Source organism: Cordyceps javanica, chromosome 1 (assembly GCF_051103115.1).
Source record: "Cordyceps javanica chromosome 1, complete sequence".
In the NCBI taxonomy this organism is placed as follows: Eukaryota; Fungi; Ascomycota; class Sordariomycetes; order Hypocreales; family Cordycipitaceae; genus Cordyceps; species Cordyceps javanica.
Window position 1 is genome coordinate 5,761,350 of NC_139295.1, and position 18,842 is coordinate 5,780,191.

General features: G+C 52.8%; 6 protein-coding genes across 6 annotated transcripts; 3 read left to right on the plus strand and 3 right to left on the minus strand.

The window, feature by feature from the left end:
• Window positions 1-247: 247 nt before the first annotated feature.
• Window positions 248-1,786, minus strand: V2A60_001730 (concanavalin A-like lectin/glucanase domain-containing protein; the record flags this gene model as incomplete). The annotated part of the gene is made up of 2 exons (XM_083253087.1): window positions 248-1,184; window positions 1,248-1,786. 2 exons carry the CDS (start codon window positions 1,784-1,786, stop codon window positions 248-250), a joined length of 1,476 nt encoding a protein of 491 aa, XP_083109213.1.
• Window positions 1,787-8,857: 7,071 nt separating this feature from the next.
• On the plus strand, window positions 8,858-10,219 carry V2A60_001731 (FAS1 domain-containing protein; the record flags this gene model as incomplete). Its single annotated transcript, XM_083253088.1, has 3 exons — window positions 8,858-8,983; window positions 9,039-9,086; window positions 9,140-10,219. The coding sequence occupies 3 exons, from the start codon at window positions 8,858-8,860 to the stop codon at window positions 10,217-10,219; spliced, it is 1,254 nt and encodes a 417-aa protein (XP_083109214.1).
• A 493-nt stretch (window positions 10,220-10,712) lies between these two features.
• Window positions 10,713-11,790, minus strand: V2A60_001732 (splicing factor SR family protein; the record flags this gene model as incomplete). Its single annotated transcript, XM_083253089.1, has 3 exons — window positions 10,713-11,215; window positions 11,282-11,387; window positions 11,458-11,790. 3 exons carry the CDS (start codon window positions 11,788-11,790, stop codon window positions 10,713-10,715), a joined length of 942 nt encoding a protein of 313 aa, XP_083109215.1.
• A 1,202-nt stretch (window positions 11,791-12,992) lies between these two features.
• On the plus strand, window positions 12,993-13,407 carry V2A60_001733 (uncharacterized protein; the record flags this gene model as incomplete). The annotated part of the gene is made up of 2 exons (XM_083253090.1): window positions 12,993-13,221; window positions 13,304-13,407. The coding sequence occupies 2 exons, from the start codon at window positions 12,993-12,995 to the stop codon at window positions 13,405-13,407; spliced, it is 333 nt and encodes a 110-aa protein (XP_083109216.1).
• Window positions 13,408-13,997: 590 nt separating this feature from the next.
• V2A60_001734 (marvel domain-containing protein) lies at window positions 13,998-14,504 on the minus strand (the record flags this gene model as incomplete). The annotated part of the gene is made up of 1 exon (XM_083253091.1): window positions 13,998-14,504. One exon carries the CDS (start codon window positions 14,502-14,504, stop codon window positions 13,998-14,000), a length of 507 nt encoding a protein of 168 aa, XP_083109217.1.
• Window positions 14,505-17,369: 2,865 nt separating this feature from the next.
• Window positions 17,370-18,371, plus strand: V2A60_001735 (uncharacterized protein; the record flags this gene model as incomplete). Its single annotated transcript, XM_083253092.1, has 1 exon — window positions 17,370-18,371. The coding sequence occupies one exon, from the start codon at window positions 17,370-17,372 to the stop codon at window positions 18,369-18,371; it is 1,002 nt and encodes a 333-aa protein (XP_083109218.1).
• Between the last annotated feature and the right edge of the window lie 471 nt (window positions 18,372-18,842).

Sequence of the window (18,842 nt, forward strand, 5' to 3'; positions counted from 1 at the left end):
AGCAACATTGTAGTATATGCCTGCGCCGCAACTACCCAAGCCCAAACAAATGATGATGATGATCAACTAGTCCAGAATGACTTGCCACATATTCATGTCTATGATACCATGTTTTCTAATGCGAGTGAGAGAAAATGACAGAAAGGAAATAAGGAAGAAAAGGGGGAAAAAAGGAAACAAGACTTGCTTGTAATTATGTAGTAGTAAAGTGCCAAAAAAGGTGGGGAAAAAACAAGACATCAATGGTTTACAGCTCCTCATCGCCATCGCACTGCTTCTGCATCAGGACGTGCTTAATCTCCATCTGTGGCTGCTTCCAGGTGGCCTGCCAGTCCTCACGAGCAGCCCAAAAGTCTTTCTTGGCATTGGGGGAGCCATTGACCCAAGGCTTGAGCGACTTGTTGTCCTCGAACCAGCCGTTGGTGCCGCCGACGGCCAGGTTGATGATGAGGTAGAACTCCTGATCAAACGGCGTGTTCTTGCGGGCCGTCTGGCTCCAGACATCAGCCAGGCGAGTGCCATTGCTGGTGGTCTGTGGAAAGCCACCGCGCTGCCACATGGGCTTGTTGAAGTTGGTGTAGAGCACCTGCATCAGGCGCGTGTTGACGTAGGTGAAGAGGTACTTTTGCGACCACTCGAGGCCAAACGTGTTGAAACCATCGCCAAAATTGCCGCGCAGGATCTTGTGCTTGTTGTTCGTCTTCCACCAGGCGTCGTTGGCGGGATCGGGGCCCCAATGCAGCGCCGACGAGACAATGTTGTTGCCGCCCTGTGCATAGGTCCAGTTGTTGCCGCGCGACTCCATAATATCAATCTCGCCCGATGCGGGCCAGGCTCCATACGTGTCCTTGACGGGCATCATCCAAATGGCAGGCCACAGCCAGTCGCCCTGAGGGAGCTTGGCCGTCACCTCGACGCGGCCGTACTTGAGGGTGGCGCCCTTCTTGGTGTGGATGCGACCAGACTTGACGGGCGGGACAACGCTCGAGTTGCCGGCCGTGGTATTGGTGACGGCGACACAGTCGTAGAAATTGGTCGAGGTGCAGGTGCCATCCTTTTGGAGATCAATGGTGGTAGTCTTTTCCATTTTTTCGGCATCCTGGAGGGTGGCTTTGATGACGAGGTTGCCACTGTCAACGTAGACATTTTCGTCGCCGCCTGTAGTCATTTCAAACTCGCCATTACTATGGGTTGTTGTTAGCATGCATGCGCGAAGCGTTTCTGGCAGTAGAGCAAAAGAGACTTACCCGAATCCACCGACTTGAACCTCTTTGGTCCAGACGTTGCTGTCGAAGCCATTGCCGAAGTCCTCATCCATAAGTGGACAGTACTTGTGGTGAACGACACTGCGGAGGCCATCCCAGACTAGGAAGCCGGAGATGCCAAGGCCAACGAGGATGCCAATCAAGGGAATGATGGTGACCCATTTCTCCTTCTTGTCTTTTTTCTGCAGCCAAGGCTTCTCAACATCGCCCTTGGCGACTCGGCGCGAGTGAAAGTAGCGCTGGGCGCGCTCTTCAAAACGGGGACCGACGGCACTGGAGGAACCAAAGCTAGAGGCGGGACGCGAGATGGCCGGACTAACAAAAGGGTTTGTGCCGGTAGTAGCAGCGAGTCGGTGGTTAGCGCCCGGCTCGGGGGTATCGCCAAAGGGATTGCGGCTGCCTTCTGTGTTTGGCGTTCCTGGTCGGGGAGGTGTGACGTTGGAAGAGGCGTTGCCCGAGTAAGGCTGGGAGTTTTGGCCGTGATAGCTACCGGCGTAGCGATCCTGTTGTTGGTGATCCATGACCGAGTTTGTGTGGGAGAAGATGAGGAAACAAAAGTATGCACAGAGCAGGAGGGGAGAGGTGCCGTCGACCCAGGACAATGGTAGTAGCAAGGAACAAAGCGATGAGCGCTGGCAGTGAAGCTCAAGCCGGCGCAAAGCGCAAGGACGGAGGGAGACGGAGGGATAGAGCTGTTGCAGCAGTCGAATTGACAATGGGAAGAAGAGCAGAGCAACACGGTAGGAATTGGCCAAAGGGTAGGAGTGCAAAACCCTATATGAGACCAGGTTTGTAATGGAGGAAGAAGATTTGGATGGAGTTGGTTGAAAACGAAACGTGGACGAGAGTCAGGCAGATGCAGGTGGCGCTGGGAAGCTGTGGTGGTTGGTAGTGCTGGTAGTGCTGGTAGTACAGAACTGGGCAGGAAAACTACCTGTATTTCATGTCCAGGCAGGTTGTGCACTGGTCAGTATCAAGGTACCCTGCCAGCCTACTACACCTGTATCAGTAGGCGTGGTAGGGGACCGAGTACGTAGTGGCAGAGAGCATGGGCGTGGGCATGGGTGAGGGTCATGGTGGTGGTAGTGGTGGTGGTGGTCGCACTGAGTGGGCACCGCGGGGATGGCCGGATCTGCCGCTTTTTTTTTTCGCCTTCTTTATTTTCCATTTTCTCCTCATAATGAGGGGTTGCTTTTTTTTTCCTAGGGGGGTTCGAATGCGGCGCGACCTATTGAGTGGACTGTGGAGGGTACCAAGCTGCCAGTGCCCCGTAGAAACAAGGGCTACCTATAATGAGATGCCTAAAGTAAGGGCTTTATTAGGAATATCGGGGCCGAACTGTGCCAAGTACTTATTTTCCGGCCTTGAATTGGTGACCTCTCAGCCTCTGAACCTTTGCACTCGCAGAACACGGGCGGCTACGAACCTACCTGCCTTATTACCCACAGTGGGCCTTGAACCTGGTACCTAGTAGGCTGCTAGGCATTCAGGTACCTATAGTTACTAATTATTAGGTACTGATCACTGACCAGTGATAGGTGAGTCTCAATCACCACTCGACACCACTCAACCCTGCCCTGTCTTGACTGCTCGATTGCTCGATTGTTCGTGGTCCTTCCTTGTCCGCGGCTGCTTCCCTGAGACGGTTTACTTGCTTTCTTCTTTATCTACCAGGTACCCATCTTCCTATCTTCCTACGTCCGAGTCTTTTGCTACCAGCCGCAGACTGAAGCGACTACAGCGGAGCCCCCAACGTGTCAGAGCATCACGGTCCACCTGCAGCCAACTAGACGCGAACCTCGTTTACCGCGAAACTCTTCCTACTTCCAAATGCAGACAGATAGTACCTAGGCAAAGAATTGGTCGTCAGCAGTGCGGTCCTCAAACCAAGTCACCTGAAGCAATAAAACATGTGTTCAGGCGCTCAAGTCCAACTAATCTATAGCCAACTCGCTCTTCATATTCCGGCGCACGCACAAGTCTCGACGCCATCACGCACGTCCTCTCTCTCTCTGGGTACGGACTGGCCCATGCGCTGTGACAGGATTGCGTCGCCCGTCCTGGTGACAATGTGACGCTCCATCACTCTGGTTGTACTCAGTACTCCGTCATTTCTTGCCCAGGATAGACGACTGACTAGTAACTACCTACTTACTCAGTACCCTCTTCATTCTCCTCTACCGGTAACGTATGCCGCCTGCCGATTGGCGTCTTTGTTGTTTCCCAATCTATTTCTACCGTCGATGGATATCATGCGCAATGAATCGACCCGGCCAACCGGACCACTCTTTGACACTTTGGCTTGTTTCACTCATCGATCTAGAGCCGCCCGCCAGAAGGACCCTCTATCAACCTACCAAGCATGCCTGCATGTATCATATCAGTCAGTACTCAGTACATCAGTTATGAGGCGCGAGTATTTCTCAGACACCAGCCGCCCGCTGTCCCATCATTGCGTCTGGTGCCAGCTCCCAAGCCATAAAGTATCAGCTCCGTCAATACAGTGACAAGCTTGCATGAGTCTCCTCTCCATATTGCCTCGAGCACCCTGTCGAGCTGTAGACATAATTAATTAATGCACTGTCGCTGCCCGGCTGCAGCTGACAAGCCCAAGCTGCACCTCGTATCTGGAGAACATGGCATCAATCCAAAAGAGGACCAGTCAACGGCCAACTTTTTTTTTTCCCGCACACACTGACTCTTCATTCACAGCCCTGCATCCTCGCCCAACTAGCAGAGCACAGGAATCTCATCGCTCAACCTTCACAGCGGACCCTGGCCCTGCAGCCCGTCATGCCCGCCCGTTCTGCCTCTACGCTGGCCGACCACCTTGTAAGCGCCAGACCATTTTGACAGCCCCGGGACTCGATAGTCCCTCGGCCAGCCGTGAGCCCGCACATCCCGGCCAAAAATAGTCAGCCAGCTAAGTAGCAGATCTAGAACCTGGGTCCCGTCCATCAACGAGGGCGGAAACATGCCAGCCCAATCCCTGCCGCAGCTCAGCGCAAGACCATGATCCGCTGAAGACCTGCATAATGTCAGTAGTGCCGGGCAAGGGGCAGGCCTCTAGACAGGTGGCGCGCGCAGATGAACGCATGCGCTAAATTAATCAACTTGGTGTCTTTTTTTTTTGTCTCCTGTTCGTCTAGGTACATGCCACGGTCCTAGCGAGCCAAGAGCCCACGGAACCTCCCTACCCGTCATAAAAGCAGCAACTTACGGCTGGCCCCTTCGAAAAGCGGCATGAGGTGTGGCTGGTGCCTCTGGTTCTGTGGCTTGCCAGGGGCCAATTTATCTCTTTCCTTTTTAGGGAGGCAAAGATCCGTGGCTGACTACATCCACACCCCCTTACTGGCCAACCGCACCCCTTCCCCTCCATCCCCCCCCCTTTGCTCCCCTCTTCCACCGAGCCTTTTCTCAGCCCAGCAATCTATCGTTCTATTATTGCCTCGCTGGCACCGTGCCAACATCGGACGACAGGCCCTGCCTACATTGCTTTTGCCGGATTCGTTGGTGTTGTTATTGATTTGTTTAATTTTTACCTGCTTTAGACTTGGTTGCTGACCGCTACCCAACGCGTATCAGTGCTTACGACGTCGCTTTCCAGCCGTCATCCCGTCTCCCAATACTGTGCTTTGGTCGTTTGTTGGCCACCACGACCCTCTGCACAGACAACACAACCCAACCTGATACGACGACCTCGTCAGTTCCGCCGTCGCCGCCGCTAGGCTCCCGGCTGCCTACGCTTTGGCACTTTGTTGCCTTGTTTCAAGGCAATGGGCAACGACGGCGCAAGCCCATCCTCCACAAGCTCATTTAGCTGCCCGGATTAATATGCTGCGCATGCTCAGTATGAATCAATCTTTCTCTTATTCAGCCTTCGGTTCCCCATGCCTGCTTGATTGACAAATCAGTACGCTTCCCGCTCACACGTACTCTTATGAGGTCTGGCCTGGGCACGCACAAAAGTTCCCCGGCCGTTCCAACCCGTCAGCCATCAGCATGGCGTTGCACCATTCAACATTACAAGAAGACTCATGTTCAACCAAGTACATTGTTGCTCCTGCACAGACTAGAGCACCCATGCCCGTTATCGAAGCTGTCAAACTGACTTCGGAATGGCCTAGCGAGGCAGCAGGCGGTCCCCAGCCAAGACAACGCTTCGGTGTGCCTAGTGCATGATGTTCACTGTGGCTCCCTTTGCAAAAAAGGGAAAGCGTCAAAGGCAGAGCTGTGGAAAGAAGAGATTAATATTCAATCCCGTCATCCAACCCTCGGGGTGCGACCTACCCATGCTACTGGTAAGCGACCCCATCGCCATCCTCGGCGACGACAAAAAAAAGTTTTCTAGCGGGCTTCTATTTAGATCCACCAGCCACGCTACGACTGGAGCTTCTCCTCTCTTTGCCAGATGGACACAGCATTCTTATCATGAGAAAGAAAAACGCCGGTTTCCATATGCAAAGAGTGACCATTTCGAAAGTTGATCAGCTTTTTCCGGAGACTTTCGGGCTTGGCTCCCGACCAGCTCAGCTTGAGATGATGAAAAGTGGTATATGACAGGCTAATAAGCCGGCATAAACATGGGCAGCGGGGGCGTATCACTGCGCAAAGTTTAAATCAACGGACTTTGTCCAGATCCCAAATTTTTTGGGGCTGGTTCAGTCAATCGAATACGGAGTAAGCTGAGCTGTGAAAATTATTCGCAGAAAACGTAAATTTCGTCATCAGTACCTCGCGAATAACATATGCTCCATTCAATCAACTCAGAAGACAGTGGATGCAACTACATCAGCCATGCCAACATCCCAAAGCTCAAGACTGCCGGTATGAGATCTCGTCTCATCTTGACAATCACTCTTATCACTCTTACTGGTAGATTATACAAGCAAACGCTCCACGCTAGCCTGACCTTAGCTTCTTCGTGCCGGCTATCAACGAAGCGAGCGTTGAACTTATATCGGGGCCAGAGTGGATGGTCTGGCCCTATTCTGACTGCTCCGCGGTACATTCCGCAGGCGGCAGCTTTGCAAATTTTCCAATCGGACCGTTGATATCACCCTGTGATATTAGCACACCTCGTTTTCGGTTGTCCAATAGCCAAAGACTTGGTAATTCCACCCTGCGTCATAAAGGACGACGTGCAAGTATCAAAGAACAGACGCTACCAAGTGGCAACTCACCTACCTCTTGCTCTCTCTCTCTCTCTCCCTCTCTGTGTATCTCTGTCTCTGTCTCTCTCTCTCCAGCTCATGTAGCCCACTGTAGCATTTTTTTTCTTTCATCTTGATGAACCAGTATGCTGGTAAATGTAACCATGGAAATAAAGAGGCATGTTGCATATCCACTAGCCAAATCAGGCCAATTAATAGCACCTATCAAACTTGGCCAAGTCTCCCGTATATGCAAGCACTCGGACACACTAATGCACTCAGGAGCCACAAAGCGCTAATAATAGCTGTGAAAATCCATGCTTTACTGGGATCTGTACTGTACATTTGGCGTGGCTCATTTTGACAGGTTGACCATGAGTAGCAAGCCATGTGTTGGGGTAGGGGCGGGGAAGTTGTTGCGAGAAAGACAACCTGGCGCGCCTGGTCCCTTGACCATGCGGTGTATACGGGCTAATAGTAATGCTACTTGGTCATAATTCTCTCGACATTGTTTCTTTCACTTCATGCACATCAGTTCACATTTGACAAGAGAAGATTGAGCTCGGAGGACCGACGTTGTGCACACATGACCAAAGATGTTGTACAGTGCAGGCATTTGTAGGCCACCATGCATGGGGGGGAGCCTGATACGACATAATTGCGTGGTTGATGAACACAGAGAATCGCCAGCCTCAGCTGGCAATGATTATGGTGCCCGTCTGATATCAGCGGCCTGAATGTAGCTGCCTGCAACACGTGAGGCAAGTCGTACATGTATCTACCCCGTGGCTACTTATCTCCCCATTCTCGTCTACGTTCTTTATTGGCGGCAACAAAATACTGGCCTATTATCAAGTCACTGTCCACGCAACAAAATCAATGCCCCCCTCGTATGCCTCGCAGAAATGAGTCACGGAAAGGGCCCCGGGCGCGACGAGTTCTCTTTCCCCCCCGGTCCGTCTCTATTGATTCGCTCACTTGGCGGCAGCAAGCCTTCCCCGGAAGCGAGAGACATTGAGATGCTGCATCCGGACACGGACGACGTCTCCGGCTAAGGCGTACCTGTCTGTCTGTCTGTAGTCTGTGTGATGGGCATCGCGTATACAACCTATTGGGTCTTTTGATCGACCGTGACTCAAAGACTGGCATCCGAACTTGCTTTCTCTGCCCATTGCCTTTCATCCCCCCACCCCCTCCCCTCGGCCGATACGACAGGCTTTGCAACAGCAGCCGGTGTTGTCTCGGAGTTGGGAAGCGATATTGACAAGGACGCCACGGTTTGATGTCATTTCGGAACCGTTTTGCAAATTGAGCAGTAAGGGCTGAGCTGTGCACATTGTCAGTCCCCATCGAGTTGCCTCAATTCGCAGTCGTAGCCGTCGTGTGTGTGGCGGTGACGAAATTCAGCATACGCCTCTGCAGACTGCCACCACGTCAACGTGTTCCAACCCTGAGGGTCATATCTCAGTCCGATGAACGGCAATGATATTCCGAAGGAGTTTTTTTTTTTTTTTTTTTTCTTGTGAGGGTGTGTGAGGGTTGTTTCGGCTGCAACTCTATTCCTTCGTGTGCTGCAGCCGTTTCAGCCGCCGGGCGCAAAACCCGGCTCGTATCTGGTCGATCCCTTCTTTTTCATCCGTTGCCTGGACCTATTAGCGTGCCGACCTCTCGCAGCCCAGTTCTGTTGGGCCACTGATCTGGTCTCTCAATTGTCTTGGCTGCGTACGACAGAGTCACTGGGCGGTGAGTTTACCGGCCAATGAGACAATGCCGTCCGTTCCAAGGATGGGAGAGACCCTGGGCCAAGCCAACATCAGAGCTCGATCTAAGGGGACGGCCAAGTGATTTGTACGCCCCGAATCCGCCGGTACCGTATCTCGAGGTGACGCTCTGGTTCGTATTATCTGTACTCCATAGTCAGAAAGCCATTCAGGGCAGCCCAATTCATTATTTTTTTTTTATTTTGAGCTTGCCCCAGCAGGCGTTATTTGAGAGTAACGCACGGCATTCGCTACCTCTCAGGGGGAGGAGGCCTCTGCTTCGCCGCCTACGCGGAACGGGAACCGGCGAGAGAAGTTGCGGCGAGACTGGAAAAGAGCCAAGAGAAATCCAGCGCGCATAATATCTATTGCTGTACTTCCCTGGCGGTCTCCCGCCACGCGCATTGGACGCACAGTGGAAGCAGAGACAAAGAAGCCCGGTCTCACAGCGCTGCGGCGACACCGGACAGGCGTCCGCGTTTGTGCCTCGTGTGCGGCATCGCGATAGATTGCAAAGTCACACGGCCGCTCTCTGTGTGTCCTCCCTCCCCGGATTACAAAGTCTCAGTCCGCTCGACTGCGGTCGGCATAGCTGTCTTGTCTGGTCTGTCTGTATCGAACTGAACCTGACGGCCACGCCTTGTGAGGTATAGCCGTGACGAGTCCGAAGAATCACGAAATGGCTCGATTTGTTGCTTGGCCGTTGGCCTTGTTTGCCGCGACAGCGCTCGCCGTCTCTTCCAATGACTTGGGGTCCGTTCTTCAAAGACAGCACAATCTAACGACATTTTACGATTTGATCAAGGTATGCTGCTTCTCGTCGAGAAGGATGAGCAGGAGGGCATGGCTAATATCACTAGAACAACTCCGATGTGCTTTTACAACTTCCAAGCTCTGATGGCGTCACTGTAAGCCTATTTGCACTGCATATCGCCGCGGTCTGCATGCTAATCAGCTCCAGATATGCGCTGCCTCAGACGCAGCCTTTAGTAACATCCCATACACGTCTCTCAACGGGGTCTGGGATCCCGACGACAAGGCCAAGACGACCGCCTTTCTGCAGTACCACATCATCAAAGGCAGCATCAACACCGGTGACCTCCAGTCGGGGCCCGCGTACCTGGAACCCACGCTCCTGACGGCGTCCGAGTACACCAACGTGACGAGCGGCCAGAACGTGCTCCTCAACAAGCAGCCCGGCGACGTCGTGGTCCTGACCAGCAGCCTCGGCACGCGCTGCACGGTGCTCGAGCGCGACATCGCCTTCCAGGGCGGCCGGATCCAGATCATTGACAACCTGCTGATCCCGCCCGCGCCGCTGCGCGCCACCGCCGAGACCTTCCAGGCGCAGTCCTTTGTCGCGGGGCTGTACGCCGCGGGGCTCATGCCCGACGTCGGCGAGCGTCGCAACATCACCGTCTTCGCGCCCCGCGACGCCGCCATGGAGCTCGTCGGCGGGTCGCTCGAGAAGCTGGGCGGCGGCGGCGGCGGCGGCGCGCTTGCCCGCGTCATGGGCTACCACATCGTGCCGGACCGCATCCTTTCCTCGGCGGACCTTGCCAACGGCACCGTCCTGGCCACGCTGAGCCGCGGCGGTAGCAACGACACGAGCGGTAACAGCAGCAGCGGCGGCAGCAGCAGCAGCAGCCCGGGCCTGACGGTGCGGCAGGAAGGCAACAGCAAGTTTGTCAACGCGGCGCAAATCGTCCAGCCCGACATCCTCCTCGCCAACGGCATCATGCACCTCGTCGCCGACGTCCTCAACCCGGACGCCCCCGCCGCCGTCCCCAACGCCAGCCTCGCCACGCAGACGCCCGCCTTCCCCGTCAGCGTCGCCAGCCGTCCTTTTGCCTCGGCGCTGCCCTGCACCGCTGACTGTCCGACCAGCACGGACAGCGCTAGCGCGTCGGCGACGGCGACGACGGCGACGATGGGCAGCGGCGGCAAGTCCAAGTCGAGCAAGAACAATGGCGTCCCCGCGCCGACGGCACATGCGGCCGTGGCGGCGCTGGGCGTTCTCGGAGCCGGCCTGCTGCTGTAGTTAGTTACCTGGCCTTTATTTCCAAGATCTTGGAAGACGGAGAAATGATTCATGAATTGTGAAAGCGTAAATTGATTCAGCATAGTCATAAGCGTCATGCGCGTACTCGTCGTGTTGGAAAGTCGATGATTTGCGCTGCGTCGTCCACAAAAGGCTTCGAGAGAAGAATCGCTGTCAAGGCATGATAAGGCGTCTCCAGAGCCGACAATGTGGATACGTTTCTTCAGATTAGTTTATTCATCATAGATAGAGCAGAAGCTGTCCTTTAATATAGAGTTGCCCTCCTTGAACAAAAAGAACCCAACGCCTACATCTTCTCTATTAGTTCCTTCTTTCATCCAATCCGCATGGTCTTTTCGCGGCTCTTTTCCACGCAAAATAAAGGAGATTTCTTCGGCGATATTATACATGAGCACCACATCCTAACTACTGTCAGTTCTTGCCCCAATTGTGCCCCCTTCTGGTAGTAATCAAGAACTCGCTGCGGCTTCGATCAATCGCGGCTGTCTGCGCTGCGACTCCGACGGCTGTAGTGACCGCCACCGCCGCCGCCGCTGCCTCTCCGAGGTGGCGGCGACCGCGATGAGTACGAGGCTGGTGAGCGACTCCTATATCTGCTTCCGCCACCGCCCCGCGCAGGTGGTGGTGATTGTGATCGCGACGAACCGCCGCCAGGGCGATAGACGTCCGAGCGAGGCCCGTATCTGCCGCCACCGCCGCCTCCTCCCGATGGGGACATTGGTGGCCCGCCTCTGCGACGTCGACCGCCGCCGCCGCCGCCGCCGCCTCGCCCGCCACCGGTGAACGGGACGCGAGGATCAATGTTGGCGCCCCGTCGGGCGGTCGGTGGGGGAGGGGAGAGCTTGCGTCGGGGGAGCACAATGGAGACGTGAATCGTGGCTCCATCGACTTGAGCCTCATGCATGTTGGCAATGGCAGCTTCGGCGTCGGCTTCGTATTCAAACAAAATGTACGCGGTACCTCGGTTTGTGTTGACTGTCCTGTTAGTTGAGACTGCCATCAGGTGTTTGGGGGGGCAGAAGAGGAGAGGAAAGAACTCACACGTTCGGTTTACTGGAAGATCGAGGTCTTTGATACGACCAAATTTGCCAAATATTTCGTATAGATGGTTCTCGTTGATTGTCTTTGTCAAACGCTCCACGACGATCTAGTTCTCCTAGGTTAGTGCATGCCCCCCCGCTTAGGATTCACGCAAGGTTTCTGCAGGCAAAAGATACCTTTGTGCTTTTGGCGAGTGGTCCCTCGCTTCCCCTGCGGCTGCGACTCCAGCTGCGACTATCGCTGCGGCGGCTAGGGCTCTTGCTGTAGCTGCGCCCGCGACTGTAGCTGCGGCTGCGGCTGTAGCTGCGACTTCTGCTTCTGCTGTAGCTTCGACTGCGCCCGCGGCTTTCGTCCCGGTGGCGTCCTCCTCCTCCACCATTGCGCAGCGATGAGCGTGACCTGCTGCGCGACCGGGAGGGTGAACGCGAGCGCGCGTTGTGCTGATTGTTCGGAGAGTGTGAACGCGAACGCGACCGGAAGCGCCCTCGTGCTGGCGATGATGATGGCATTTTGTAAACGTCTGATGGGGGAGGTATTGATTCCTTGGGATCTCGTTGCTTATAGTACCAGGCGTCGAATATATATATGTAACCGAACGAAGCGCATTCGTTTCTTGTTTGCCAATATGTGAAAGAAGTCTTTTGAAGGAAGCTACCCTGGTCACGTGTGGGGCCATCAACAACAGACGAACTACACAGGGAAGTGATGCGCAAACGGACACGGAAACCCGTTGAGGATATGTGAAATTCTAGGTCGTATGTAGTAAGCTTCCATAAACTCAAATGCGAGCCTGTTTTGGACATTCCTACATCACACGATGAACTAATTCACTTATGCTTGTTCAATTGCCCTGGAACTTGCTGGCGATTCGGCGGCTAGTCCGCCTGATCGTACCTCATTTCAAAACTTTCCGTGTCTATCAAATCAAAAATTGCGAGAATACACACAAAGTATGTCTACTTTGACAACCGAAAATGGTCCATATCCAAATCTTGGCTGGCAACTTAGGTAATGCCCCCAGTTCAGTCTTACGTAGTGCTCCCGGGTAGGCTGCCTCGTTAACCTTACATGTACAAAATGATCATGATGTATCACTCAGCCAATATATATGTATATCTCAGGACAAGGCAGTCCCAAGTTTTTCAGCTGCAGTTTTTGATGATTGAGCATCAATGCCAAGACTTTATAAATCAACGCATATGAAAGGCAGACTAGAGTGAGCATCAACGTGGTTGGTGGAAGTGTTTCGCAAAGGCCTGACCATTTCTATGTTGGCTTGAATTGAAATCCGGATTGAACTATGGGGTATCGCAATAGACTATTGTCATAATTCATCCACGCATTGATTTATTTCGACGTTGTAACATTCGCTGTCCAAACAGCAACCAGTTGAGTTGCTCGCCGCAGGAAGTCTCCACAACCTGCGAGCGTCAGCCAATCATAGAGCGGTCTCAGGCATCTACCAGCTACCCCAGACTTCCGGACCAAACCGCTCAGCAACATCAATCTCCTTCTCCGACAATAGGAGCCGGATAGCCCCTCCGTGAACCGAGCGCATCTGCGACGGCATTAGATTAAGAAGAGGGCTTCGCAAACGCCAGAATTCCCCGAATCATCACTGTTCAAACGCAAAAACCTAACCACTCGACGCGAGCCCCTTTGTTGAAACCTCCCCTTCGCTCCCACCCACTCAACACGATACACAGCCAACATGGCTGCTGCGGACGAATCGCTCTACATGGTGTCGCAGACGTCACTCCTAGAAAAGGATGATGAGTTGGACTCCCTACCGTCCCTCTCGACTGACGAAATATACTCGGAAGACGAGGACGATGCGCAGGCAGAGTGGGAGCGCAGCTTAGATCAAGTTCAGATGTTGCTCACCATGGTGCTGGTGCCGTGGATGGGCAAGTATTTTGGCCGCAAATTCGCTTACTGGAGTACGTTATTTGATGTTAATTTGTGACGTGCTGTATTACCGACGTTGGGAAAGCCAAAGTTTGCTAATGGATGGATTTCCAGGCTGGGCCAGATACATGAACTGGGCACATGACGTCGAAGTCAAATTTACCAATAAAAAAGCATTCAACGTGGTTGGTGCAGTGGAAGCTGCTCGATCGTTATGATGTTGGGCAATCTTTATCTTGCGACAATGCATTGCATCTTACAGTCGGACTCCTGAAAGCGGCACTTGACACTATTCGCCGTTTACTGCTTGACTTGTTCTTTTCCCTCTTGTTTTTCGGCGTTGGGGATATATCATCTTATTAGACGCCATATTTACCAGGCAAGAATATATTGGCCCGTTGAACGACGGGCTCATCATACATTTTACCAAGTCACTAGCTTGATGTCATCAATATTTCTATTAAGTGTAAAGTGAGTGGCATACTAACATGAAAACAGAGCGTTCGCAGCTTATAAATTATGAAAAAGAGAACACGATACATCTTCTACGATTAAGTAGCCTTAGGATTACACCAAAAATGGCGTCAGCATATTTCATACACAGAAAAATTTGCGGGCCAGTCTGTTCACGTCAGATTTGATGGCCGTTTGAACAGTTTCCGCATCCCACAATTGAAAATCGAGTGACAACATGCCACTGACTCATTCTGACCATACTTGTCCCAATTAGCGAGTGCTGGTAGAATACTCTCAGGTCGGGCAACACGAGTGCCGGCGGACCGAAGAATCGCGGCGCGGCACTTATTTATTAAACTTGGGACATGGCCGGCCGGGATGAGCGGGTAGAGCCCGTAGGGCTGCGCATCTCAGTGAATGAGAAGAAGAGAGCACCACAGAGAGTGGCCCAGAGGAACCACATAAAGGCATCGCTGGCCTGCAGCTCGCGGCAGCGGTGTTCTGGGTTTCCGGAGCCATATGCGATCCAGTTGGCGGAGCGGTCCACCGTGTTGGAGCAGTTTGTGTTGCCAATGCGGGCCGCAAGGACGATGGCGCTGATAAAGGTGAAGAGGACACCAAGACCATCAAGAACTATGAGGATGATAGGCATGCTGAGGCTGGAGATGACGCCGGCCACCATGCCATAGAGGCAGACGACCCAAGAGAGGGCCGTGACGAACATGGTAAAGTTTACCGCAGCGCGGGCCGATGTAGAGGCATGATTGTCCTGGGCAATGACGTTGCCAATGAGACCAGTGATGATTATTGTGAAGAGAAAGGCGACGCCGCGCAGAATGAGATTGAGGAAGCCTGGCATGGCGAATACTTGGAGGGGCAGTACTGTGATGGTTGTGCAGCTCGTGTCGAGTTTGGGCCGAAGCGTTTTAAAGACGAACGTTGAATTCTTAGATCTTCTTGAAAAAAAAATTAAGGTGGAAGAAGAGTAAAAAGTATGGGAAATGGGGTGAGAAGCCGCTCAAGTATTTGGTTCGGTAGACTCGGCTGGCTAGTTATATCGATGATGCGATCGATTGAGCGTTGTGGAGTCGGCAGCATAAAGCTTGGACAAAGCTTGGATAAAGCTTGGAAAGAGGGTAGATGGACAACTCGAAGCCTATCTAAGGCTCATTATTCTCCCGGCAGAAGTAGTAACTGCGACTGCATGCAATTTCAATCAAGTGTTCAAATTTTTACAAAGCATGCTGTGTTGATTTGGCCCAATAACAAACTGTTGATCACGGAGAAGCTCTCATGGCCGCGTTTGCAGTGGAGCTTGCACTATTCCGGCCGCCACCCAAACCTGGGTTTCGACAGAGGAAATCTTCAGGAAAAAAAACGGGAATTTGGTAGAGCAAACTCTAAAAAACGTCAAGAATCACCCGCCCCCTCAAACTATATTCGGAGTCGGTGCTGAGGTTGAAGGCGACGGTGAGCCTGGCTTATGCTTCTCGAGTCTGGCGCTCCGTTGCTGGCCCAATAAGACGCTGCAAGGGCCCTCGAAGTGTTGGCATGCACAGAATAGAGAGCATAATAATATTGGGCCAAATTCGAAACTTAAGGATTAAATCTAGCTCTGTTAGAGCTCCTAGCTGTGGGTATTTTGCTACGGATATAATGCAGGCTGGTGATGCTTTAGTCAATGGATATCACAAAGGACGTGGGATGAAGCAGAGCCCAGCTTAAAAGCTTTCTCTATTCATCGCTAGCATTCATACCTGATGAGCTGCTGTACTTAGGAGAAGCTCCGATGCCGGGAAGCGCTATCCTTGCGGCGATGACCGCTAAACTCGCAGCTTTCTGTCCTTCAACTACAAGCGATGGCAGCCATGAAACAAACCAGTCAGGCCTCCAGGAACCACGGCCGAACTTTTCGCGCTTCATGGAGTACAAGAAGCGTAACGTTTACTTTTCACCACATTGCTATCGGCTGACCGCGGACGCCTCCCCCACGGGTCCATCCTGTCATGTCGGATCAGCGTCCAGGATAAGCAGGTGTCTCCCATGCGTGGGGGCGACGAGCCGAAAAAGAGAATAACGCGACACTTGAGCAGGAAGATACTGCCGCCTATTCCGACCTGTAATGCGCCCATTCGGGATCGATGACCACGCTCAGCCCCTGCGTCTGTAGATCAGCATCGTGCTTATAGCCCCTCATATGAGCAGCTGCACCCGACAAAAAGAATCCCATTGCCGGCGATCGCATTATCCCTCTCGCGGCCTTCTCAGCCCTCCCCAGGCTCTTACCTCCCTGCCTCCCAAGGCTAGTTGGCTGACGAGGGCCGACTGACCTGCTCTTAAGTCAGGGGACAACGTCGATCGTTGGGCGGGTCGGCGAGTTTCACATTTAGTTTGCGCCTTTCACCCGCTCATCAACGATACTACATTGGTGCAATCTCAGCACAGTACTCCCAACCTCAAGCTGGGCTCTTGGAAAAGAGAATCATCATAAGTCCGGCGAAGAAATACAGACACCCATGACTGCAATGCTGTCTGCAGAGTCTACATTGGCCGTGGTATATAATGATGCGGCAGGTTTTATTAGTGAAATAAAAGCGCCTCGAAAATGAATGTATACTGATGTGTGGATAGTTCGACGACAGTGAAGCTCTCCTTCTTTGCACGTCTTTTGCAGCATTGTATAGTTCTCATCTAGTTCCACAAACGGTGTAGGAGCCGATACCACTTGCTAAGCAAATAACTGAAATGTCTAGCACCTCCAAACCTGGCTTATATGAGGTATCAAGTTGCGGCTCGATCCGTGGATGCTACCCAAGTTCATCACGTCGCATCTGACACCGAGACCTTTGAAGCATCATCGCTCCTCACATTTACAATCATTGAAACCGGAAGCTGCGCGACGATATGAAGTTCCTCGAGCCCGCGCCTCTCTGGCGGTGACCATGCTCGGCTGCTACTTGCTCGACCACGGGTATCCGGGAGTCCATGAACGTAACCATAGTTTGCCCGAATTTGGGGACGGTAGATTTCTTCATTTCATCTCCACATTTCTCCAAATGCCATTCTGAAGGCTTGCAGATCGTTCTACCACATCAGTCGAAAGCTCCGGTGACAGTTGCCGGTGTCAGCCACTCTTTGCCTAAACAGGAAAGTGGCCTCCAAAGCCGTGATGGCCGCGCATCACACGAAGGAACCAATTCGAGGCGATACGCCTCAAGTTCGAGTCCTAGTTCGGACATCAGACGGATTGGTATGCTTCTCGAACTCCGCCCAGGTGATGGAGATCTTCCTACGGAAAGTGGCAGATCGTGGGCCAGCCAGCTGGTGCGGCGGGCTACAAGTCCATCTCTAACACACTACCCAACACCCTGGCCAATGGTCATGGAAGTGTAAGCGACCATGATACGCACATTCACATACCGTCTCACCATCCCATACATGCACATGAGCAAATGTCACGTTTCCGTGGACGTGATAGAGTCCGTTGCGGCGTCGAGTGGAATCACCACGAGAGGGGATGGATATAAAGGGAGCCCTTCGTCGGAGCAATTCCAACCGTTTGGTTCTCTTGACTATATCCAGCCATTTGCAACTATTCATTCCTTGATATTTTCTTCTCTTCTGTAAATATTCATTCTTCTTTGCACATATACGCAGATATACGCATTTTCGTACATACACATAACGACTCCCTGCAAACGTGTTCTCGATCTGCATATCCGCCATGCGTCCCTCACCTGCTTTTGCCACTTTGGCCGCTCTAGCGGCCTCTGTCTCAGCGGCACCGTACACTCGCACCGACTCTGGTGCTCAAAATGTTGTCTATTGGGGCCAGAACGGCGGCGGCGTTGTCGAGAATAACGACCTGGCTGCATACTGCGATGCGTCTGCTGGCATCGACATTATTGTCCTGTCTTTTCTATATCAGTACGGAAACGGCAACACGATCGCCTCTGGCACGATCGGCCAGTCGTGTTTCATTGCTACATCTGGCGAGGGCCAGAATTGCGACAGCTTGGCCAAGGCCATCGATACTTGCAAGTCCAATGGCGTCAAGGTCATCATGTCCCTCGGTGGTGCTGCGGGGGCTTACTCGCTTTCCTCAAAAGAAGAGGCGGAGACTATAGGTCAGAACCTGTGGGAAGCCTACGGCAATCTCGGCGGCGGCAACGGCGGTGTACCACGACCGTTTGGGCAGACATTCGTCAACGGCTGGGACTTTGACATTGAGAGTAACAGCGGTAACCAGTTCTACCCTGACATGATTGCAAAGCTGCGCGGAAACTTTGCCTCCGACCCGTCCAACCAGTACTTCATCACCGGCGCTCCCCAGTGTCCTATCCCGGAGCCGAACATGAACGAAATCATCACCAAGGCGCAGTTTGACTACCTATGGGTCCAGTTCTACAACAATCCCGGCTGCTCCGTGGACGGCACCATCAACTTTGACGACTGGAAGAAGAATGTGGCCAACACGCCCTCGTCCAATGCCAAGATCTTCATCGGTGTCCCCGCGTCGCCTCTTGGCGCTACAGGTACCGAGAGCGGCGCCAAGTACTACTTGGAGCCTGCCAAACTTGCCTCCCTCGTCCAAGAATACAAGTCTGACACAAGCTTTGGCGGCGTCATGATGTGGGCAGCTGGATTCTCCGACGCCAACGTCAACAATGGCTGCACTTATGCGCAAGAGGCCAAGCATATCCTCACCAGCGGTTCTCAGTGCTAGGGTGTGCGGATACTGGGAGATAGAAATTGTTGGATACTCTGATTGAGTAGCCAGTGGTAGAGATGAGGTCTGTCGATGAATTACATTGACATTCAGTGTATATAACCTGATGATAGTAAATAACTACCTATACAACACAACAATTCAGTACATCTGTAACGCGGCTTTCGCTAGTTGTCTCGAAAGAAATGAACCTGGCAGGATATAATCAAGAGCAAGACTTTTGCGATAAACCCAGCTTCAACTACATCTGCAGCGATGCTCTCGCTTAGGTAGATGCACGACAATGCGACTGCGCAAGTCCTATTGTGGGTTGATACTCAAGGGACCTGACGGCTATGGAAACAAGTGCTGATAGATGAAAAGCACAAAAGTGTATCAAAATATGTGCGAAACCGCCACCTGGGAAGCTTGGTGATGGGGATTAGTCTATAGTTGGGAGCACAAGGATAGATTCGGTGCCAGCTCATG